Source organism: Myotis brandtii, unplaced genomic scaffold, assembly GCF_000412655.1.
Source record: "Myotis brandtii unplaced genomic scaffold, ASM41265v1 scaffold238, whole genome shotgun sequence".
In the NCBI taxonomy this organism is placed as follows: Eukaryota; Metazoa; Chordata; class Mammalia; order Chiroptera; family Vespertilionidae; genus Myotis; species Myotis brandtii.
In genome coordinates, this window is record NW_005358983.1 from 214,708 (window position 1) to 235,538 (window position 20,831).

Here is a 20,831-nt window from a genome sequence, read left to right on the forward strand (position 1 = left end):
CAAAGAACTTGTATGCATATATGCAAAACCCATGGACACAGACAATAGGGTGGTGAAGGCCTGGGGCAGGGCATGGGGATAGACTAGAAGGGGTCAATGGGGGAAAGAAGGGGACATATATAATACTTTTAACAATAAAGATTAAGAAAAATAAAAGCCTGCCTAGGATTCTGGGTTATAGACCTCATGATATCAAAGAAGGTATTTCTTCTTTTACTGCTTTCTACCCCATGTCCCTGCAACTTGGAGAAAGTTTGGTGAAAGATGCTATGAAAATGCTAGCATGGACATTACTGTTAAAGCCTTATTTTAACAAGGGTCCCCCCCCCCAGTTATTTATTGACTCTTTGGATCCAGTCTTTTCATTACTCTAAACAGAGAGGTTTAAAAAATTCTCTGTGAAATATTAATTAGGTAGAGAGAACTTGTTATTAATGTTGGAAATATTTCATAGCTTTGACAAGAAGTGATTGATGAGAGATTAGAGGCTAGGAGATGTCTTCTCATCTTTTTTTGTGAAGTCCTAGACCCCTGTAGTTTATTATTTCAGGTTTCTTTTAAGCATTAGCCAGATTAAATATTTAATGATAGGTAAACCATTTTGCTTATTTCCTTAATTCACTAACAGTTAATGATACTCTCTTCACATGATCTTTTCTAGTTAGAAATTTGATCTGTGAATTTTGTTACAGTTTTGACTCAGCATAAACTTACTTCCTTACTTATGCCATGGAGGAAACAAAGGAGTCCTGATCTGGGTTGAAGAAATCGTTTTGAGCAGCTTCAGGGATAAAACTACTAGAGGAGAAGTAGGAAGAATGATGTTTCTATATTATACCATTTGTGTACAGAGGTGCATGGGTAGGTGAGGGAATACTCAGGGAAGGAATACTCAAGATAGTGCATCTGCCTTCGTAGCTCTCACAAAAATGGGTTGCAAAGGGACTGTTATGTCACATAGCTTTAGGAAGAGAATGGTTTAAGCCTTTGGAGTTGGAGAGATAGTCAAGAAAGAGCAAAAGGGAAGTATTGTCTCCATGCCGATGACCGGGAGACTTGGACTTGCTGGGGTGGTGATGGTTGAAAGTGGTTGCCAAGATGCGCTCGCAGTATCTTGGTGAAGGTCAGAATTTTTAGTCCGCCCTTGAAGGCCCTTCATCGCCACTTCCAGCTTCCTTTTCTGGCATCACCTTTTATTGAACTCTTGGTCCCTCCCAGGTACTCCCATCTGCTTGCTATTGCCTGCAGACATCTCCTCCCTCTTTGCCCCCTTTATGGCATTCCTTCTACCCAGATGCTTCTGTTTCCTTTTCGCTACATTTCTTCTACACATCTTGCAGCTCTCCTCTATCGCTCCTTCATTGAGCACTCCATCCTCGAGGATCAAATTACTGCATATTTCACTTATATTCAGGAAGCTGACTGGAGATTTTGAGAGTTCCCCTGGCACTCATGAAAGATGTTGGTGCTTCTTCTCTCTGTACTAAAAAAATAAAAAAAAAATACTTAAAATGTAAACCATGTGAAAGTCAAGTTGGAGATTTTGAGAGTCCCCCTGGCACTCATGAAAGATGTTGGTGCTGCTTCTCTCTGTACTAAAAAAATAAAAAAATACTTAAAATGTAAACCATGTGAAAGTCAAGGTCACATAATTTGATTTTTCTTATTATTATTTAAGTGCTATTTTGGGTACATCAGAGTCTTCCAATTTTTGATACTCCTTCTGCATTGGTACTTTTCGCTGTAGTAAGGAACTGACTGTTCATATGCATGCTGTTTTCCTTTGGTCATGTCCAGTCTACCCTTTTTGTTTTAAACTCTTTGAGAGAAGACATTGCATCTTTACTTTTTTTTGTAGCACTTTAACACACTGTTCTCAAATGAGATAAATGGGTGCTGTTATCTTGAACTGCAAATATTTCCCACTATTATCTTGGAGAGAGTATATTGTGTACCTTAAATATTTATGGAATGAATAATTATAAATAAATGAATCAATAAGTTGGGAGACACTTGCTGAGATATCCTCTTTTCCTAAGAAAAAAAAAGAGACTTTGACAATTACAGAACCACTAGGAATAAGCCCTCAAATTCAGTTGGAAAAGAGGTCAGGGTGCTATTTATAAATGCAGAGAGAGGAAACGGTTCACAGTAGGCTATTTTGAAACATCTGGTTGTTAGTCTAAAAATGCAGCTCAAATTCAGAGGAATGGTGGGGTACACATTTGTATTAAATTTTCAGATTTAAAAATATAATGTATGTATGAAAAGGACACATAGTATGAGTGTATATTTTAAAATCTTTTTATTGAAGTATAATGATCATGCTAGCTTTGATCTGAGTAAATTAAACATTACAGCTATGTTCATTGTAGCATGCACTGGAATAGAGTCCCGACGAATACGTGCCTATGTTCATATCAAGGGTTCTCAGGAGGTCTGATTTCTCTTCTTCTTGCTGGATGTGGCCAGATTGCAGAGGGGGTGGGAGGGGGCTGGCACTGGGCAGAGGGAGCTGTCCAGGTGTTCGGGGCACGCAGCTGGAAGTCCTCCATAGTGATGCAGGCTTCCACTTATTATTACTTTTAATTATCCCCACTTCTGCTCTTGTAGGAACTTGGGAAGATGAAATCTTTTTCTGGTTGCCCAAGATTTATGGCTCTACTTTAAAGATCTCTAATGGAAAACAAGTCTCAAACGTTAGCCAATTAACTTAAAATCTAGGTGGACAGCTTGAAAGAGAAGCTGCGTGAAGCTAAAGCAATTATCAACCACGTAACTATTGAGATAATACCTAAAAACTCTAACCTACGTACTACTTATGCCACTAATAGCTTCTCATAACAAGTGAAGGAATTGCCTTTTCTGGCCTTCACCGGATGTGGAAGTGGGCATGAAGTTTTAGATTTTGAAAGAGTTGTATTTTTTAGGTAACAGTAAATAAAATAATCAAAACGTAACATAGAACAGTCGTTTCCCTTTGATCCAAGCCATGAATGCTTTTGCCCAGAGACTGGCTATTTCCAACCTCAGCAATGCTTGTTAGTTGCCAGGGTCTGTTCTAAGACCTTTATGTATATTTACTCATTTCATTCTCAAAACAGTCTTGTGTTGTAGGCACTATTGTCATCACTGCTTACACATGACAACAGTGAGGCTCAGAAAAATACAGGAACTTCCCCAAGGTCCTGCAGCTGGTACACGGGCAGAGCTGGGATCGCTGATAATCACTGTGCTCTGTGTCCCAAGTCTAAAGTCTTCAGTAAGATCATCATTTTCACCACTCTAACTACATCTGTATTTTGCTAAATTAATAAAACTGTGTTTACTGCTGTGTTAGGTGTTTTGTAGGTTTATGAGAAGAAGAATTTACAGTGTTATTTAAAAGGACTGTAATTTTACTAGGCAGGCAGAAGAAGACTAGTCAAACCAAGTCCAATAATCTATTATGAATATGACCAAGTGCAGTATTGTATACAACAGATGAAGTAATAGTAATAATAGCCAACTTTATAATTCATGTCAGGTATTGTTACATATATATATATATATATATCCTACATATTTCACTTGTTTAATCCTAATAGAAATCCTATTAGATCTGAGGAATATTGTCCTCATTTGACAGATAAGGAAACCGAGCTCCCAGGAAGTTAAACGGTCTAACCAAGGTGCACGGTTAACAAGTGGGAAGGCCAGATTGGAATTCAGGCAGCCTGACTCCAGAGCATTTTGCTCCCTTCCTATAGTGTGGACTAGGTAGAATTAATGAGGAATTAAGGGGAATGGAGTAGGTAGGGAAGATTCATGGATGTGGCGGAACACACTTGTGAGACTTGAATTGCCCCCAAAGGAAAGAAAAAAGCCAAGGTATGTACGGAGAGTTCCTTTTGAATGAAAGCTGAAATGTTGGCCAGAATCTTCCCAGTGGTCGGCAAACTGCGGCTCGCGAGCCACATGCGGCTCTTTGGCCCCTTCAGTGTGGCTTTTCCACAAAATACCGATTTCTGTGTATGGGCCACGAAGTTTCAATTGCACTGTATGTGCGCGCCCGCACGTGGTATTTTGTGGAAGAGCCACACTCAAGGGGCCAAAGAGCCGCATGTGACTCGCAAGCCGCAGTTTGCCGACCACGGTCTAGTCAATCTCCCTATCTCCTTATTGTGGTAAAAACACATATAGTAGTGAACTATTTTTAGGTGTATAGTTCAGTAGTGTTACGTATGTTTACACAGTTGTGAAACAGATCTCCAGAACTTTTTCATCTTGCAGAACTGACCCTCTCTATCCATTAAACACCTCCCCCTCCACTCCCAGCCCCTGGTAAACACCATCTACTTTCTACTTCTATGAATTTGACCAGTTTATATATCTCATGTAAGTAGAATCAAACAGTATTTTTCCTTTTTAGATTGGCTTTGTTTATTTAGCCTAATGTCCTCAAGGTTCATCCATGTTAGTAGCATATTGCAGAATTTCCGTCCTGTTTAAGGATGCATGGTATTCAATTGTGTATGTATAGCACATTTTGTTTATCCAGTCATCCATCAACACTTTCATTCCCTGTCTTCCTTTGCATCACATTTCCAGTTAAACCTTTGCAACCACGGTTAAGTACCTTTTGAAACAATGCTTTCATACTTTCTGTTCTAGTCAAGCAGTTGTTTTGTTTTGTTTTTTCACCCCATCACCATTAACTGCTCTGGTGAGCAGTGAAATCTTTGGCTGTATTTGATGATTTTATTTTGGTTTCATACTATTGTACTTACTGTATCAGTTGTACTACATAGTTCTTTCTGCAATCATAGACGCAAAATAAATTTTAATAAACTAAATTCTGTGTTAATATTTCTTTATACAGTAATTTCAAAGATGTTCTCCCTTAATTTATTCATTGGCTCTTAAATCTCAAACAGTTAAATGCAAATGAATGTAGGCTCCCATATTTAACCACTTACATGTACTTATATACCCACAATCAAATTGAAAAAGTATATAAAACTTGAGCTTGTACCCTAGCTGGTTTGGCTCAGTGGATAGAGCGTCAGCCCATGGACTAAAAGATTGTGGGTTCAGTTCTGGTCAAGGGCACCTACCTGATCCCCAGCCTCCCATGTGTGAGGCAACCAATCGATGTCTCTCTCTCACAACGATATTTCTTCCTGTCCCTTCCCTTCCTTTCCACTCTCTCTAAAAATCAATGGAAAAATATCTTTAAGTGAGGATAATTAACAGCAACAATAAAAACAAACAAACAAAAAACTAGGGCTTGCACGACCTAGTATATTTAAGTAGCATTTCTTTAGTGACTATAAGTACTTAGCTAGACAGAGGAGATAGAAAATATGAAGTCTTTCATATCCCTCTACTGTTAAATAAGTTGTATAGTCTTAGGCAGCATAGGCGGTGGAGTCTGACTCTTAGAATTCTGGCTCCACTGTGTGGCTTTTGGCATGAGACTCCGCCTAAGGCAGCTGTGAGGATTATGGGAGATCCTCCACAGATGGTTTGTTAACACTCCACAAACATGGCTATTATTATTAGCAATAAAATTCTGAGGGAGAATGAAAGAGGATGGACGTGTTTTGATGGATGGAAAGTAGTGGTAATCAAGGTAGAGAAATTGGAGGCAGAGGAGGTCAGAGCACAGGAAGTGAAGGTGGCCACAGTGAAGAGTGATGGCCAGATTGAGAAAACTGGACTTCCTGTCAGGGGTTTGATGAGCGTATGTTGCCCCAAGCTAATGTAGGTGAATGGATGGCAGAGAGGAGGGACACTAAATGACCAGTGTTACCATGTTCTGGGGACTGAGCACTCTGGGTAGAACAATAAGTTAGTATCCTTGACCTGTGACCTTTTGCAATTCACTATATACTATGGGATGGAGTAATATGACAACAAGTATATTTCCTCCAAACCACTTCCTATTCTGCATGGCTGTGGGGAACAAAGGAGAACGTGTTGTTTTTATGAATACTTAGAGTTGAATATGTTGGTATTAAACAGTGGTTCTGCTTGATGTGCAAATACCATGATACCTATTTCTCGTGATTATATTCTGAGCGGATGCAAAGGTGGAATTCTGTTAAGATCTGTAGCCTGAACTAGTTCAGCAAGTTATCCATATGGAGTGAGCCCCCTAATTTTTATTCTCCACAACAAGTTTATTAGCAATTTAAAGGCAGGGCCACATCTCTTACCTATAGTGCCAGGCACCCTACGGGGGTGATTAGTTGTAGAGAATTGGAGGAGTAAAAATGGTATCTGAAGGATGTCATAAATCACCTTTCCTGTCTACTGGTGCCACGCAGCCATTATGACCAGCAAAGCATTTTCTTTCACGTTTTTGGATTTCCCCCAGGAGGTGGTTCCACTCTATTGAGAACCATCTCATTGTATTCTGGAAGACAGTAAACTCTCATTGTTCTTGCAGTCTGTAAGGCTTGTATTGATAACATTATAAAGTTTCACTATTCATGTGGCAATTTAATATATTTTTGGTTTTTTTTTCCTGAGGTTCCTTTCAGTCCTGTGGTTCTTTGGTTGTTAAACCTATTATTTTGACACATCTGCAGTTTTGAAAGTCTCTAAGGTTATACTTCTGATTTTAAAATGGTGTGCTTTTTAAAAAATGGATTAAAGTTATCAGCTAATTCAATTGCACTATGTTAATTTTTCCTTCCCATAAGATATTGGAGTCAGGCACAGGTGATTCCAGAAGTTATCAGCACTGAATAATTAATGACCTTCTGGTAAGCGACCCGTGGTTTTACATGTTTTCTTTCCTCGCTCAACTAAGGGAAATGACAAAACTCCACTCGCAATGGCTGGGGGTTGGGGGCTAAGGGTGTGGGGGAGGGGAGTAGATCATTGTGGTGGTTTTCCTTACTTTGGGGCATTGGGACAGGGAAGGCTCTCCCAACGCATGAGATTTTTAAAATCCCATGAGTGGTTTGTATGTTTCCAGCTGCCCTCCTGCCAACCCCTAACTCCTGATTTGATCTCTTTTTGTGGTTAGATGGATTGGAGAAATCTGTATTTGAATCCTGTTCCTGCTCCTGAGAATTTTGGTTACCTACATAGATAAAACTTTAAAACTATGTATGCTTGCCACATACATAGAACAAGCCATGTTTCGTCTTAAATCTCCTCAAAGCTGGGAAGAAGTTATTCAGCAAACATTTATTGAGCACCTGCTATATGCCTGACAGTTTTCAAACTTCAAGGCTACAGCAGAGAACAGTAGACAAGATCCCTGCCCTCTTGCAGCAGTCGACAGATGTCAGGTAGTAACAAATGCCATGGATGTAGGTAAAGCAAGGGTAAGGAGCAGTGAGGCACATGCTTATATACATCGGGGGGTTAGGAAAGGCTGCTCTAAAGGGGCCCATTTGAGCAGAGACCTTCTAAGGTGATGTAGTGAGCCATGAGTTGTGAGTATATGTTGGGGAAACAGATTTGAAAGAGATACAAGGACGAGAGGTAAGGTCATGAGGTGGGAATAGGACTGAGACCAACCTCGTGGCGATTGAATGATGGAGGGGGAAAGCCAGAGAAAGTTAGGAAGTCTCAGGGAGTGACTTTTATTATCAAATATATCATCTGGCTGCTATATTGAGATATACTGTGGGGAAGGAGTAGGGGTAGGAGACCAGGATAGAATCAGGGCTATCAGCCAAGAGGCTATTGCAATGGTATGAGATAGAGAAGATAATGGTGTGGACTAGGATTTGAGCAGGGCAGGTGGTGAGAAGTAGCTGGTTCAGGATATAGTTCCGAGGTAGAACTCAGAAAGGTAATAAGATCATGTTTATTAGTGATGTTGCAAGCCAGACATGTAGCAGGTGCTCCTGAATGCTACTTCCCTTCTACTCAGGATAGGATGGGCAGATGCACAACCACATCTGTCATGCCAACTCTTTGTATACTCTCTAAACATGTTCTACATGTACATCTTGCACTAAGTTTATAAACAAGTGATTTGACTGGAATTTATTGGGCAATTTATAAGGGCTGGTCATCATCTTGGAGGAGTTATTAGTTTATAATAGGCTAAGAAAAAGTAATTACAATTGCAAACAGTTATTTAGCATTTGTTGTGTGCAGTTGGTGTTGAAAATCCTTTACAACAGCCCTATGAAATAGAACTATTATTAGTCTCATTTTCCTGACGAGGAAACTGAGGGACAGAGAAGTCAAATACTTGTTCCAGTTCACAAAACTTAAAACTGGAGAAATTGGGATTTGACCCAGGTTTTTCAGTTCCAACATCTTGGCTTTTGTATTATCCCACTTCTGTAGGTTACTATTAAATGACTAAAATATAATTTAATCCTCTGAAGTAAATGCTGTGGGAATATAAAGAAGAGGGTTTATTTCTTGTTCAGTAGAAACCTTGTGAAGGAAATAGCATTTGAGTTAGACTTCAAAGAATGGGAAAGATTTCAGTTGTGGGAAGATAATGACTGTAGTGATGAAAAGAAATAATTATAATGATGGAAATGAATGTTTGCTAAGCACTTACCATATGCCAGCAATTTTCAACCTTTTTCATCTCATGTTACAGGTATACTAATTACTAAAATTCTGCGGCACACCAAAAATAACTTTTTTTTTCTGATCTGACAAAGTATAGGTATTCTTTTGATTGATTTATAAAAATAATAATAATAGTAATTACCTACCCTTTTTTCTCCATAGTGACCTTTTAAAAAGTCAGTTGCTGCCCTAGCTGGTTTGGTTCAGTGAATAGAGCATGGGCCTGTGGACTAAAGGGTCCTGGGTTCTATTCTGGTCAAGGGCACATCCCAGGGTTGTGGGCTTAGTCCCCAGTAGGCGGTGTGCAGGAGGCAGCCAATCAGTGATTCTCTCTCATCATTGTTGTTTCTATCTCTCTCCTCTGAATATATATATGTAAATAATAAAAGCATAATATGCTAATTAGACCAGACAGCTGAACAACCTTCCAGACGTCCTTCTGGATGACCTTCTGGACGAAGCCAGGGCTTCGAGGGCTGGCTGAAGCTGTGAGGGGCTGCGATGGCCAAGCCCTTGCATGAATTTCGTGCATAGGGCCTCTAATATATTTTTTAAAAAAATCAGGTGCCACACTTGTATATAAGGATTTCTGGTACCAAGAATTAACCAATCACATGCACCTTGTTATGCGATGTGACCAATAAAATGGAACTCTATTAAATGACCTATATACTTATGGTTCAAGACAGGGCATTCACACTAGATGGCTATTGTGTTCACTGTTGTCATTTTTTTATTTGATAGTCTAAGGCAGTGGTCGGCAAACTGTGGCTCGCGAGCCACATGTGGCTCTTTGGCCCCTTGAGTGTGGCTCTTCCACAAAATACCGACTGTTCCACAAAATACTGACTTCTGTGCATGGGCCACGAAGTTTCAATCGCACTGTACGTGCGCACCTGCAGCCGACCACTGTCTAAGGGAAAAGAGGTCAGTGCCCATGACTAAATAGTCAGTTATTGCATGCTTTAAGAATTCTTGTGGCACACCGGTTTAAAATCGCTGCCATATACTAAGCACTATTTTAACACTTACAGATGGATTATCTCATTTAATCTTTACCAGTGCTGAGGTACTTTTGAGTGTTTCCATTTTATGGTTAAAGAAACTGACATACAGGTATGTGCCTGTGTTATCACTGGTAGAAAGTGGGGGAGGTGGGATTTGAGTTGGACTCCAGACTTCTGGGCAGAGTGTTAGGGGGGGTGGTTCCATCCTAGGGGAGGAGAGTGATGAGCTTCGTCTCAGGTGAGATGGCATAAGGCACATTGGGGAGCATGAGGAATTTAAAACTGTAATTACCAGATTTTGTTGCACATCCCGGGCATCAAATTCAGATTCCCGGGCCTGTTATTAGCACTTGTTTCTGTACAGCAGATCCACAAACCAGCACCTGCAGAGCCCCCAGCCTAGAGCATGGCACACGTGCCCTTGTGCCCAAGTGGAGGTCAGAACATGGAAGGCTTCGATTTCATATTAAGGAGACGTTTATAGTTAGGCATGTCCATCTCTTTGCCTCTGATGAATGCATATGGGCTTTCAGAAGCCTTTAAAGAAAAAGTGGTTCTATGAACATCCTTGGGTGGTAAAACAGCTAAGGAGTCAGGTGATTGGAGGATGAGCTGATATTAAAGTTCACAGGATTGTGGGGCCTTTGGGAGGGAGCCTCTTCTGGGCCAGGAGAGGGAATCGGGTTCACTAGCCATATTCAGCATGTTGACTGAGAGTGGAGAAAGGTGTTTTGGGTAGAATATTTGGTGTATCCATCCCTGAGTCTGGCATGGAGGAAGTATATGTACACACTGTGAGAAGGAAAGTGTATTAAAACACTTACACACCAAAAACTAACGAAATGGACTCAAGCAATTCTGCCATCCCCGCCAACCTCTCATCTCTTAAACATGTTCCAAGCACTTCAAGGATCCTACTTATATATTGAAAAAGGAGCTTTTCTATTTAAGGTCAATAGGAAGCCTTCACAGAGGAGGTAATACCTGCCTATTCAGAATTTTAAATAGTGCATAGAACTTTGCAAAATGTGTAGATTTGCAGGTATAGATATAGCATATGAAAGAGGTATGGGGCTATCAAACAGTTGTTTGCCTTGGGAACAATAATTAACAGTGAGCTAAAGTGCGTGAAGGATGTGGGTAGAATGTTTGGCACAGGTTGAACTTGAGCCTGGAGTGAGTACATAGGAACGCCTACGTTGCAGGAAATATATATGAGGTATGTTGTTTGGCACATAATTGCTGTTTACATCACTAGTACTGTTATTATTGTTGTTAGACCAAGACCGGGCTGTGTTTATGGCACCATAAGAAACTTAGACTTTATCCTGTTGAGGATGTGGCTTTATATACCAAATTTGGGTTTCACTGCTACATGGAGACTGGGCTGAGGGATTTGTTCAGAGGACTGCAGTAATCCAGGCAAGAAATATTATAATGAAGGTCTGAACCAGGACAAAGGCAGTGAGGATAGAAGAGTGTATTAGTCAGTTCTGGCTGCTATAACAAAATAACCATAGACTGCCTGGCTTAAAAAAACAGACATTTATTTTCTCATGGTTCAGGAGGATGGGAAGCCCAACATCAGGGTTCCAGCAGATTTGGCAATAATGATTCCCATTTTGTGACATGCCAGAAAATTGGAAAATAGGTTCATTTACAAAATAATCGTGTATAACAAGAGTGGTATATCAGAGATCTAGGTTTGTATGTGGTATTGAGGTTAAACTTTCTACTTTTTTTTTACTGACATTTTGTCATTTTGAGTGTGATAGAGGGATATCTTACTGATAAAGGCATTTCCTGCCTTTCATCTCATTGTGTTTTTATTTCGATGCTCCTGCAGTGCTGCCTAAATATATGTACTTGGCCTCTTATCCGATACCTGCTTGTCAATATTTGCTGATATTTTAAATAGTTGGGGCAATAGTTTCTGGGTTGTTGGCATGTTAGACATGCAGTGTCTGAGAGGTGTCTTTTGGAGAGCTATTTTGAGGTATGATCTCCAGAAACATTGCATCAACACTTGTTCGGATAAATTTCCCTTGTTTGGGTGTGTCTCATTTTACTCCTTCGTTATATGGGTGTTAGGCGTATTCTGTACTTTTTTCATTTTATTAAAGCGTAATATTCAGAAATTTGCACATATGCATTTTCACAAAGTGAACATAGCTATAAAAACAGAACCTAGATCACTAGACTTTTTAACAAGTTTATTGATGTCATTTGGGAGGAAAATGAAGCCATGCGAATCTGCTGTGTATAAAGGAAAATGTGACCTTTAAACGTTTTCCTTTTACTTTCATATCAACTTACTTCCTGTTATATACTGATTTAAGAAGTAACTAATCATTCAGCTAGTCTTATCTCACATGTCAGTGTTGTACATATAATGCTGATGCTTTTTTGAAATGAAAATTATTGACCTGAGAAACACGTTCTAACTGTGCTTGTTAAGAAAGTGTTTGAAGAAAGTGTAATAAAGGAGGAAGTTGTTCATATCTGGTTGCTGTTAAGAGAAATCATCTAAAACTTGGTAATCAAAGAAGTATACAGCATGTTCTTTCAATGCCTTGTTGGGGGTACTGTTTAATCAGCCCACCCTCAGGATATTAATTCTAATTCTTGTGTTCCACTTTCTATTTATTATTGGGTTAAAGCCCAGGACTGGCAAGCTACCTATTCACTTACAGATTTTTCTCCAGTAGATAGACAACTCTAAAGCCTGTGATTTTATTACCGTGGAGGACATTAAACCAGTTTGTTTTTTTAAGTAACCTGCCAGTCTTACTCTAACACTAAGAGAGACAGAGACAGAGAGAGAGAGAGAGAGAGAGAGAGAGAGAGCGAGAGCGCTTTTTCTGATGGAACTGTGTAAGCCTGTTCCACAAATCATCTTGGAACTAACTTTACCATCTTATTGGTTCCTTTATAAACAAGTCGAATAACATTTTTGACACAAGTTCATTTTATAGTCCTGTGAGAGTCATTTTTCCTTGTTGAAAATCATTATTTGATGCTACCACAGCATTTCTGTCCTGTCCCTTCATGCTCTACCTAGGAGTCAACTTTCCAGGGCATCGCAGTAATGCACAAAGATTCCAAACTCTCAGTGGGTGAAAGTAATTATAAAAAATAATGTCATAGTTTATAATGTAAAACTAGGTTCTAACTACTAAAATTTCCTAATAAATTAATTTGTTTTTCTAGGCTGGAGCACATAAAGCACTCGCTATGGAGGAAATACCATTTTGAGACATTTTTCTGTTGCCGGTGAGAGAGGAAGAACCAATACAGAAGCGCACCCTCCTGTGTGTGTGTGTCTCATTGTACTGCTTTTTATAAAGCAGCTTAGTGATGAAGCCACCATTATGTCCTCAGTCAGTGAAGTAAATGTCGATATCAAAGATTTCCTAATGAGCATTAATTTGGAGCAGTATGTCTCACATTTCCGTGAGTTTGGTTTTAATACCGTGAAGGACTGTGCAGCCATAGATGACAGCGTGCTACACAAAATTGGAATATCACCTACAGGACACCGGAGGAGGGTCATTAAACAGTTACAGATAATCTTGTCAAAAATGCAAGATATCCCAATATATGCAAATATTCATAAAATAAAGAAGAATGATGAGACTTCGAAGGGTCACCCCGCTCCATCTTCCGGCCAGGATACCTGCATAGAACTCTCAGATTCATCTGGCGTTCAGACACCTAGTCCGGCGCACTTGGAGACTGTTACAAAAAATCTCGATCAAAGTGACATTGGTGTGGAAAATAGCCAGTGTCTTAAATCAGATGATGAGCTCTCTCTTCCTAAACACAGCTTTCCCATTCATGAAGAAGGACACCATCTGAAATTCGGTTCTTTTCAAGATTCTTTATTGGGTAGAGAAAATATTCAAATAGAATCTTTGACTGCAAAGGAGACTGTGGATTGTACAACTAAAGAACAACAAACAGAAAAAGTCGATTTGAACTCAGAAGATGTGAACAAGCTTCGGAATGTAGACCCTGACCGCCTTCCTTCCCTTGGCTCTTCAGTATCAGAAGCCAATTCTGGACATGGAACGAATGGTTTATTAGAAAGGTCACCACCATCCCCTCTCTTTAACTTTCAAGGACAAATGGTTATAAATGATTTGTATGTTCCATCATCACCATTCCTAACACCTATGAGAAGTCGTAGCAAGTTGGTTTCAAGGCCATCTCGATCTTTTCTGCTAAGACATCGGCCCGTACCAGAGATTCCAGGGTCAACAAAAGGAATTTCAGGGAGGTAAGAACTTTCATGATAAGTTGTAAGTGTATTCAATTTGGAGGAATTTAATTATTTTAAACAATTACATTTTCAGTGTTTAATTTTTCCTAAATTTGACTTCTGTTAATTTGCCTATTTAACTAACCTTTTCTTCTCTTTTACAACTTTTTTCGTTATGCCATCTCTCTTGAACACTATTCCCCAGAGTCTGTTTCCAACTCATAACTAACTGCCTGGAACTCTTTCGCTTTTGCCCACTTCATCTCTTTATTTTATCTGGCTATTCCTTCCCAGACCTTTCCTCCGCACCTGGTTTTGCATTCTTCCATGAGTGCTATTTTCATATTTGAATTGCTGACTCTGTCTCCCCACTAAATTATTTGTTCTTTGGCAGGGGCCATGTTTCTAATGTTTGTACTTCTACTTCCTGGTACAATGCTTGGCATGAATTAATAATTCAACAGACATCTAATGAATACCTACTTGGTACTCTTGGTCACTGTGCTAGGTGTGAAGGAGGTGGTATTTAAAAACAAAATCCAGCCAAGTAAATTTGAAGATCTAATTGGCTTTGCTCAATGGTTAATGAATCGGGCAGCATCCCATCTAGCAAATAGAAAGGAGCTCTGAGGAGCTGTACACAATGGAAGACTTCTCTAGGCAGATGGAGGCAGGGGGAGGACGATATTCTAGCAAAGAATGGATTGTTTCAGGCAAGGTCACGCTCCTTGGGGAGTGAAGTTGGGGCTGTCTTACAGATTGCCTTTCTAGCGTTGCACAGATAATTCTATATTATCCAGCTAAAGGTTTCATTCCAGGGAGAGACTGAAAGTGCTGTTGGGTTAGATTTTGTGGAGCTTAGCACGGGTGACTCCATTTTGAGTCTGTTGTTTCTTTTCTTTTTTTAACAATATAGAGGAATAATGGAGTTTGAAGTGTGGTGTGGGAGTCAGGTGTGAAATGATGGTAACAGTACAGTATGAAACCAGGTCCACTAGAGATGGGAACTCAAAAGAGGGGCCTGACCAGAGTGTCTGGTCATTGGTAGCATGAGGTAATTGCGGAGTCTGAGATGAGCCGACTTACAGCAGAGAGAGCTTTTATCTGTTTCTCAAAGCTAACACCTAAAATAGTCGTGGTTTTCCTCTAGTGTTGCGGTGGAATGTTTTTTTCACTTAAAGCTAACACTTGTCTCTCTGCCGGGAGCCATGAGGCTGTTCACGTTTGGCTGTTACTGATGTGATACTGAAAGCTATGACCGGTTTCTTGCACTGGCTGGAGGCTGGCATTTCTGCAAGATTCCCCCTCCCACGTGCCCCCCACCCCCGTCTACTCTGTGCCCTTGCTCTCTGGGACCTTTGGTAATTACAGCCTGAAATGGTGGTTGTATTTTCAAGAGAAAACATGGAGATTTAATATTTGCAAGAGAAAACATGGCAATTCATAAGACTGTTAATTTCAGTAACTCCCATTAGAGCTGCCACTCTTTGAGGGCAGAGGCTCTCATTTGTTTGTCTCCCTAGGTATCCCTAGTGCCAATAGCAGTGTGTAGTATTTATTAGGAAATCAGTAATAATAGTGTCATTTATTAGGTGCTACATTGGCTTATAATTTTCTATGGGTTATCTAATTCTCACAATGGCCCTGTGAAGTAGGTAATATTCCTCCATTTTCTTCCAAGGTAACTGAGTCTTCTGAGGTTAATTTTCCTAGGATCCCAAGGATAGTGAACTAGATTTCATTCCAGTAAATCTGACTTATATATAGAGGTATACCTTAGGGATATTGCAGGTTCATTTCCAGACCACCCCAATAGAGTGAGTCAAATTCTTTTTGTTGCTGAAGGGTCTTGCCTTCAATTTGTAAAAAGAAAAAGTAAAAGAAAGGCAACATCTGTGGAGCAGAAAAAGCTAAGTGCGATAAAATGAGGTATGCCTGTATAAGAATTGGGATATATCTCAAGAACATAGAAGACTAATTTTGGTATGACCCGTTAGCTTTAAAAATATTTTGCTAATTTTAAACAAAGTAACCTGAGAAGGGCCGCTGTGACTGTGCACATTAAAATTGCATCTTTGCCAGAACAAAATCCTTTTGGGAGCCATCAGGGTACCTTCAGATAAGAAACATTTGGCTTAAGTTTTAAATAAGATGTGCTAGTTTTCATAACTTGGAAGGCTTGTTATTCCCCTTATGACCACGAGTTCTTGAAAATGAGAATTGAAATAACATTAAAATTGGTAGAAAATAACTTGGTAGCTGCATTACAGCCAGATTACCTGTTGTAACCTTTCTTTTCTTCTTTGATTACAGCAGTAAGGGTAGTTACTCATTCGTGATGCTTAAATCATAAAAGAGAAAGTAATTCAGTTATTTTCAGACTTCACTGTTTATTTTTACTTGTGGTCCTCACCAGAGTTGCAAATAGTAATTGCAAATTAAAAAAAAATATTACAATTTGACATTTAAAATAAAAATGTGGATTCTGTAAACTGAGATTCTCTCCAATCAAATAACATCTAAATGATATTTAGTACATTCCTTGATGTATCAAATAAAAATATTTTTTTGTGGCCAATGCTTTCACCTAATTTCTTTACTAATTAAACTTTTCATGTAACTGTTATAAGGAATATGATGCTAGAAGTGCTTTTCTGAGGTGAAGCCCTTTGGGCCCCACCCCTTTATCTACACACTTGAATCTCCAGTCACAGGGATGGTTTTCCCTCTGCCTTGGGCATTTTACATGAGTTCCTGTCCTTTTCTCTGGACAGTTGGGCTGGGTGGTGCTGTGCTGAACAAGGAATCACAAGATCTCTTGTAAACGTCTACCTCTTGAGGGAGGGGTTAGCACGAGGCTGGAAGAGCCAGTTTCTTCCTTACTACCTTCACTTGGAGCTCTTCCTAGTGCTGTGGAAACCTCCAAGCAGAAAGCCAGTCCAACCAGCTGTCATTTCCTCGGGAGCCATAGGTGTGTCCTGTGATCCTTATGGGAAGATCCTCCATAGTGCTCTAGGCAAGAAGGAACAGGTAAATTTCTTATCCTCCCCAGTTGAATGATTTCATACATCTTTCATGCAATTATTTTTTTCTTGACACAAGTCAAAGAGCCCTCCCTTTTAGGTGTTTTGCCTCTGAATTTTTTGCGGGGACAGGGAAGGAAGGAAGCAGAGAGAGGTATTTGGGGAGAAGGATAGTATGCAAGGCAGCAACCCAGGTGTGTGCCCGACCAAGAAACTGTGACCTCCTGGTTCATAGGTTGACTCTTAACCACTGAGCCACACAGGCTGGGCTTTACAATGACTTTTTATAAATTCTGTGAAAAAATAGACTGTGAAATTTTGACTTGAACATCTAAATAAATCAAAATTTAGAGAATTAATAGTTTGATTTATTCTTAGAGGATAAAGATATCTTTCTGCTTAATTTTTACAAGAAAACATTATGCTTATACTTCCTTATTTTTCATAACTAAAAAAGGTCCACTTTGTTTGAAAAAAATATTTTTGTAAACTAAAAATAACTTTATAATAAAGAATAAAAAGCATTAATTTGAGCAAAAGAAGTTGCAGCTGGAGACACTGATTTAGGTAGTAACTTCAATTGTATTCCACCCAGAGAAGGGGGAGGCGTTCTTTTACATCCAAAGTTTTCATCCAATTAGGTCCATTTTATGTAAATGAGATAGTCAAATTAAACTTCTGATTTGTCCAAATCTCAAAATCTTTTTGGTTGGCACTATGCATTCTGATTTGGCTATTATGGAGTAGTTCTGATTGGTCTTGGTAGGTCTTTGTCCATTGGTCAAAAGATAAAACTAGGAACTCCTTTTTAATTCAGTTCTGTAATGACCTATACTCAGTCTTTTATAGTTAGTCTGTTAGGAATTGTAAGAACTGAAATTTCTTTTTAGACAAACATTCTCTGAAATGATGGACCCTTTATGGTCTGTAAATTATTTTTTGGTGTGTCTGCCTCACTTAAGTAATAGGTAAGTGTAAATATAAAGGGAGATTTTTGACATTAATTAACCTGTGTGCCACTGCTTTTCTTGGCAATTTTAGTGATTAAAAATATGTGAAAAAATAGCATCTGTAGGTATGATGGTGATTCTCCTTGATGATCAGTTATTCTTTTGCAGTTATTCTATATTGGTGTTTCATTTAGTATTATTTTTAAGATTTGTCTGCATTGATGCACATTATTTTGTGCAATAACTCCTGTGTAGTATTTTATTATAAGAAAAAAAACAACAACTATTTTCCTACTAGGTTGTTGACACTTTTTCACTATTACAAATGAAAAGAGTTTATACTCTTAATGGCTTTAAAAGTTTACCAGGAGGACCAACCATTATTTTTTCTAATAAAAATAATAATGATTGGGTCATTCTGCTGCGTGTTTGCATTGTATAGGACACAACTTATGCCCTTTAAATGCATTAGCTCATTAATTCTCATAATATTCCTAGGCAGCAAGTCCTGTTTTTATTCTCCTTAATTAAATGAGGAAACCAGGCTCTGAGCTGTTAGGTAACTTGACCAAGATGACAAAAGCATAATAATAGGAAGGATGATGACTCCTGCTTTTCTGTATGGGTTTTTAAATTTCATAGATTAACCATGCTTTATATTTAAAATGTAAAAGCTATTTGCAGTTTTCAGGCTAACTGGTGGGAAAATAATAAGGCAGAAAGGAATAAAGAACATGAGTTTTGTTCTCACCACAGACTTGACCTTGACTTCTGGCTTTGCCTCATACTAGCTGTGGGACTAGGCCAAGAGAGCCGCCTTTTTCATTATTGGTAGGATTAGGACACCAGGTCCTACCTTATAGGGCTGTTGTAAGAATGAAATATGAGATGCAGATATATAAACCCCTAGCATAATGCTTTGGGCATAATTGGTATTTGAATATAGAATAGCTTGTGATAATTTATTCACAATAATATAAATTGCTAATCACCAGTTTTAAAAACAACTTGTTTCCTATATTGAGTGAATCTTTCAGCTGCAATAGATAAATGATCTTGATTGGTACAGTTGGAAATCACTTGCAGGTGGATATTGAATATCAAAATAAAAAATGATCACAACTATTTTTACGTTTTATGACTAATAGTTAAACCAACAAAATATGCTTTAAAATACCACTAATGGATGTACTTAAAATAGTTCAAAATCTTTTTCTTTAATTTGTATATTTTTTCGGTAAGGTGGCACTTATTAAGCACCGTAGTTTAGAATAGAGGTTTGGAGCTGAGCTGTCTGGGTTTGAATCCTGCTGGTTACTTATCAGCTGTGTGATCATGGGAAAGTTACTTAACTGCTTTATGTGCCAGTTTTCTTATTTAAAATGTAGATAATAATAGTTTTTACTTCTTTGGGTATTTGTGACTATATATGTGTACAAATATATCTATGTAAAATTTTACATATGTATGTAAAATTCTGATACCTATTTCTGGCATATAGTAGTAAGTGGTCATAAGAATTAGCAATATTTATTATCAGAGAAAGTTAACAAATATGTAGAAAATTTGAGTGCTGCTCTACTAAAGGGTTCAAATCAGGGGTCCTCAAACTTTTTAAACAGGGGGCCAGTTCACTGTCCCTCAGACCGTTGGAGGGCCGGACTATAGTTTAAAAAAAAACTATGAACAAATTCCTATGCACACTGCACATATCTTATTTTGAAGTAAAAAAACAAAATGGGAACAAATACAATATTTGTATTTGCATGTGGCCCGCGGGCCGTAGTTTGAGGACCCCTGGTTCAAATCATTAATATGTGCATGTGTCAGAAACATACAAATTTGAGGAAACAATTATAGCTGTACAAGAGGCCCAGTGCATGAAATTCGTGTGCAGGTATGGTCCCTAGGCCTGGCCTGCGATCAGGGCCATGTTCCCTGGCTGCCCGAAGCCGGCCCCGCCCCTCCTCCCCGCCGCCACCCACCCTCGGTTCCCCATTCGCCATCGGGCAATGGGAGCCATGGCAGCCTCTGGCCAGGGAATAGAACCGAGAAGTGGTCAGTGTGCCTCATAGTAACTGGTTGAGTGGCCGTTCTGGTCGTTCCGCCATTAGGGTCAATTTGCGTATTACCCTTTTATATAGAACTAGAGGCCTGGTGCACAAAAATTTGTGCACTCAGGGGGGTCCCTCAGCCTGGCCTATGCCCTCTTTCAGTCTGGGACCCCTTGGAGGATGTCCACCTGTTGGCTTAGGCCCACTCCCTGGGGGATCGGGCCTAAGCTGGCAGTCAGACATCCCTCTGGCAGCCCGGCAGCCCTCGGGGGATGTCCACTTACCAGCAGGGAGCAGGCCTAAGCAGTCGGTCATCCTTAGTGCTGCTGAGGAGGTGGGAGAGGCTCCCACCACCACCGCTGGGGTGCCTGGCCAGTCTGGGTGAGGGGCTGAGGGCCGTTTTCAGGCTGGCCAAGCCTCCTGGCAACGGAAGCTCCCAGCCTCTCCTTTTTTTCTTTTTTTTTTTATTCTGAGATTTATTTACCTTCTATAATGGAAACTTTGTAGCCTTGGGTGGAGCTCAGAGCCGGCTGCGGTAGGCGGGAAGCTTGGCTTCCTCCATCACTGGGCAACCAAGCTTCCTGCTCTCTCCAGCTCTGTGGCTGCCGGCCGCCATCTTGGTTGGGTTAATTTGCATATAGTCTCTCTGATTGGCTGTTGGGCAAGGCTTAAGGCAGGGGTCCTCAAACTTTTTAAATAGGGGGCCAGTTCACTGTCCCTCAGACCGTTGGAGGGCCAGACTATAGTTTAAAAAAAAAACTATGAACAAATTCCTATGCACACTGCACATATCTTATTTTGAAGTAAAAAAACAAAACGGGAACAAATACAATATTTGTATTTGCATGTGGCCCGCGGGCCGTAGTTTGAGGACCCCTGCACTAGATGATACATAGACAAACGGGCATGGCTGTGTCCCAGTAAAACTTTATTTACAAAATCAGGCAGAGTTCGTCACCTTCGGGTTTAAACTTTTACAAATTCCCTTCATTCTCAAA

The 20,831-nt window shown here is 39.6% G+C and overlaps 1 protein-coding gene across 1 annotated transcript in view; it reads left to right on the top strand.

Annotated features, from left to right (window-relative positions):
- ARAP2 (ArfGAP with RhoGAP domain, ankyrin repeat and PH domain 2) overlaps positions 1 to 20,831 on the top strand; it is a 164,753-nt gene that overhangs the window by 2,374 nt on the left and 141,548 nt on the right. The window contains exon 2 of the mRNA XM_005866851.2: positions 12,756 to 13,824. Coding sequence (XP_005866913.1) covers positions 12,917 to 13,824 — 908 coding nt within the window. The 5' untranslated portion in view covers positions 12,756 to 12,916. The remainder of the gene's footprint in view (positions 1 to 12,755; positions 13,825 to 20,831) is intronic.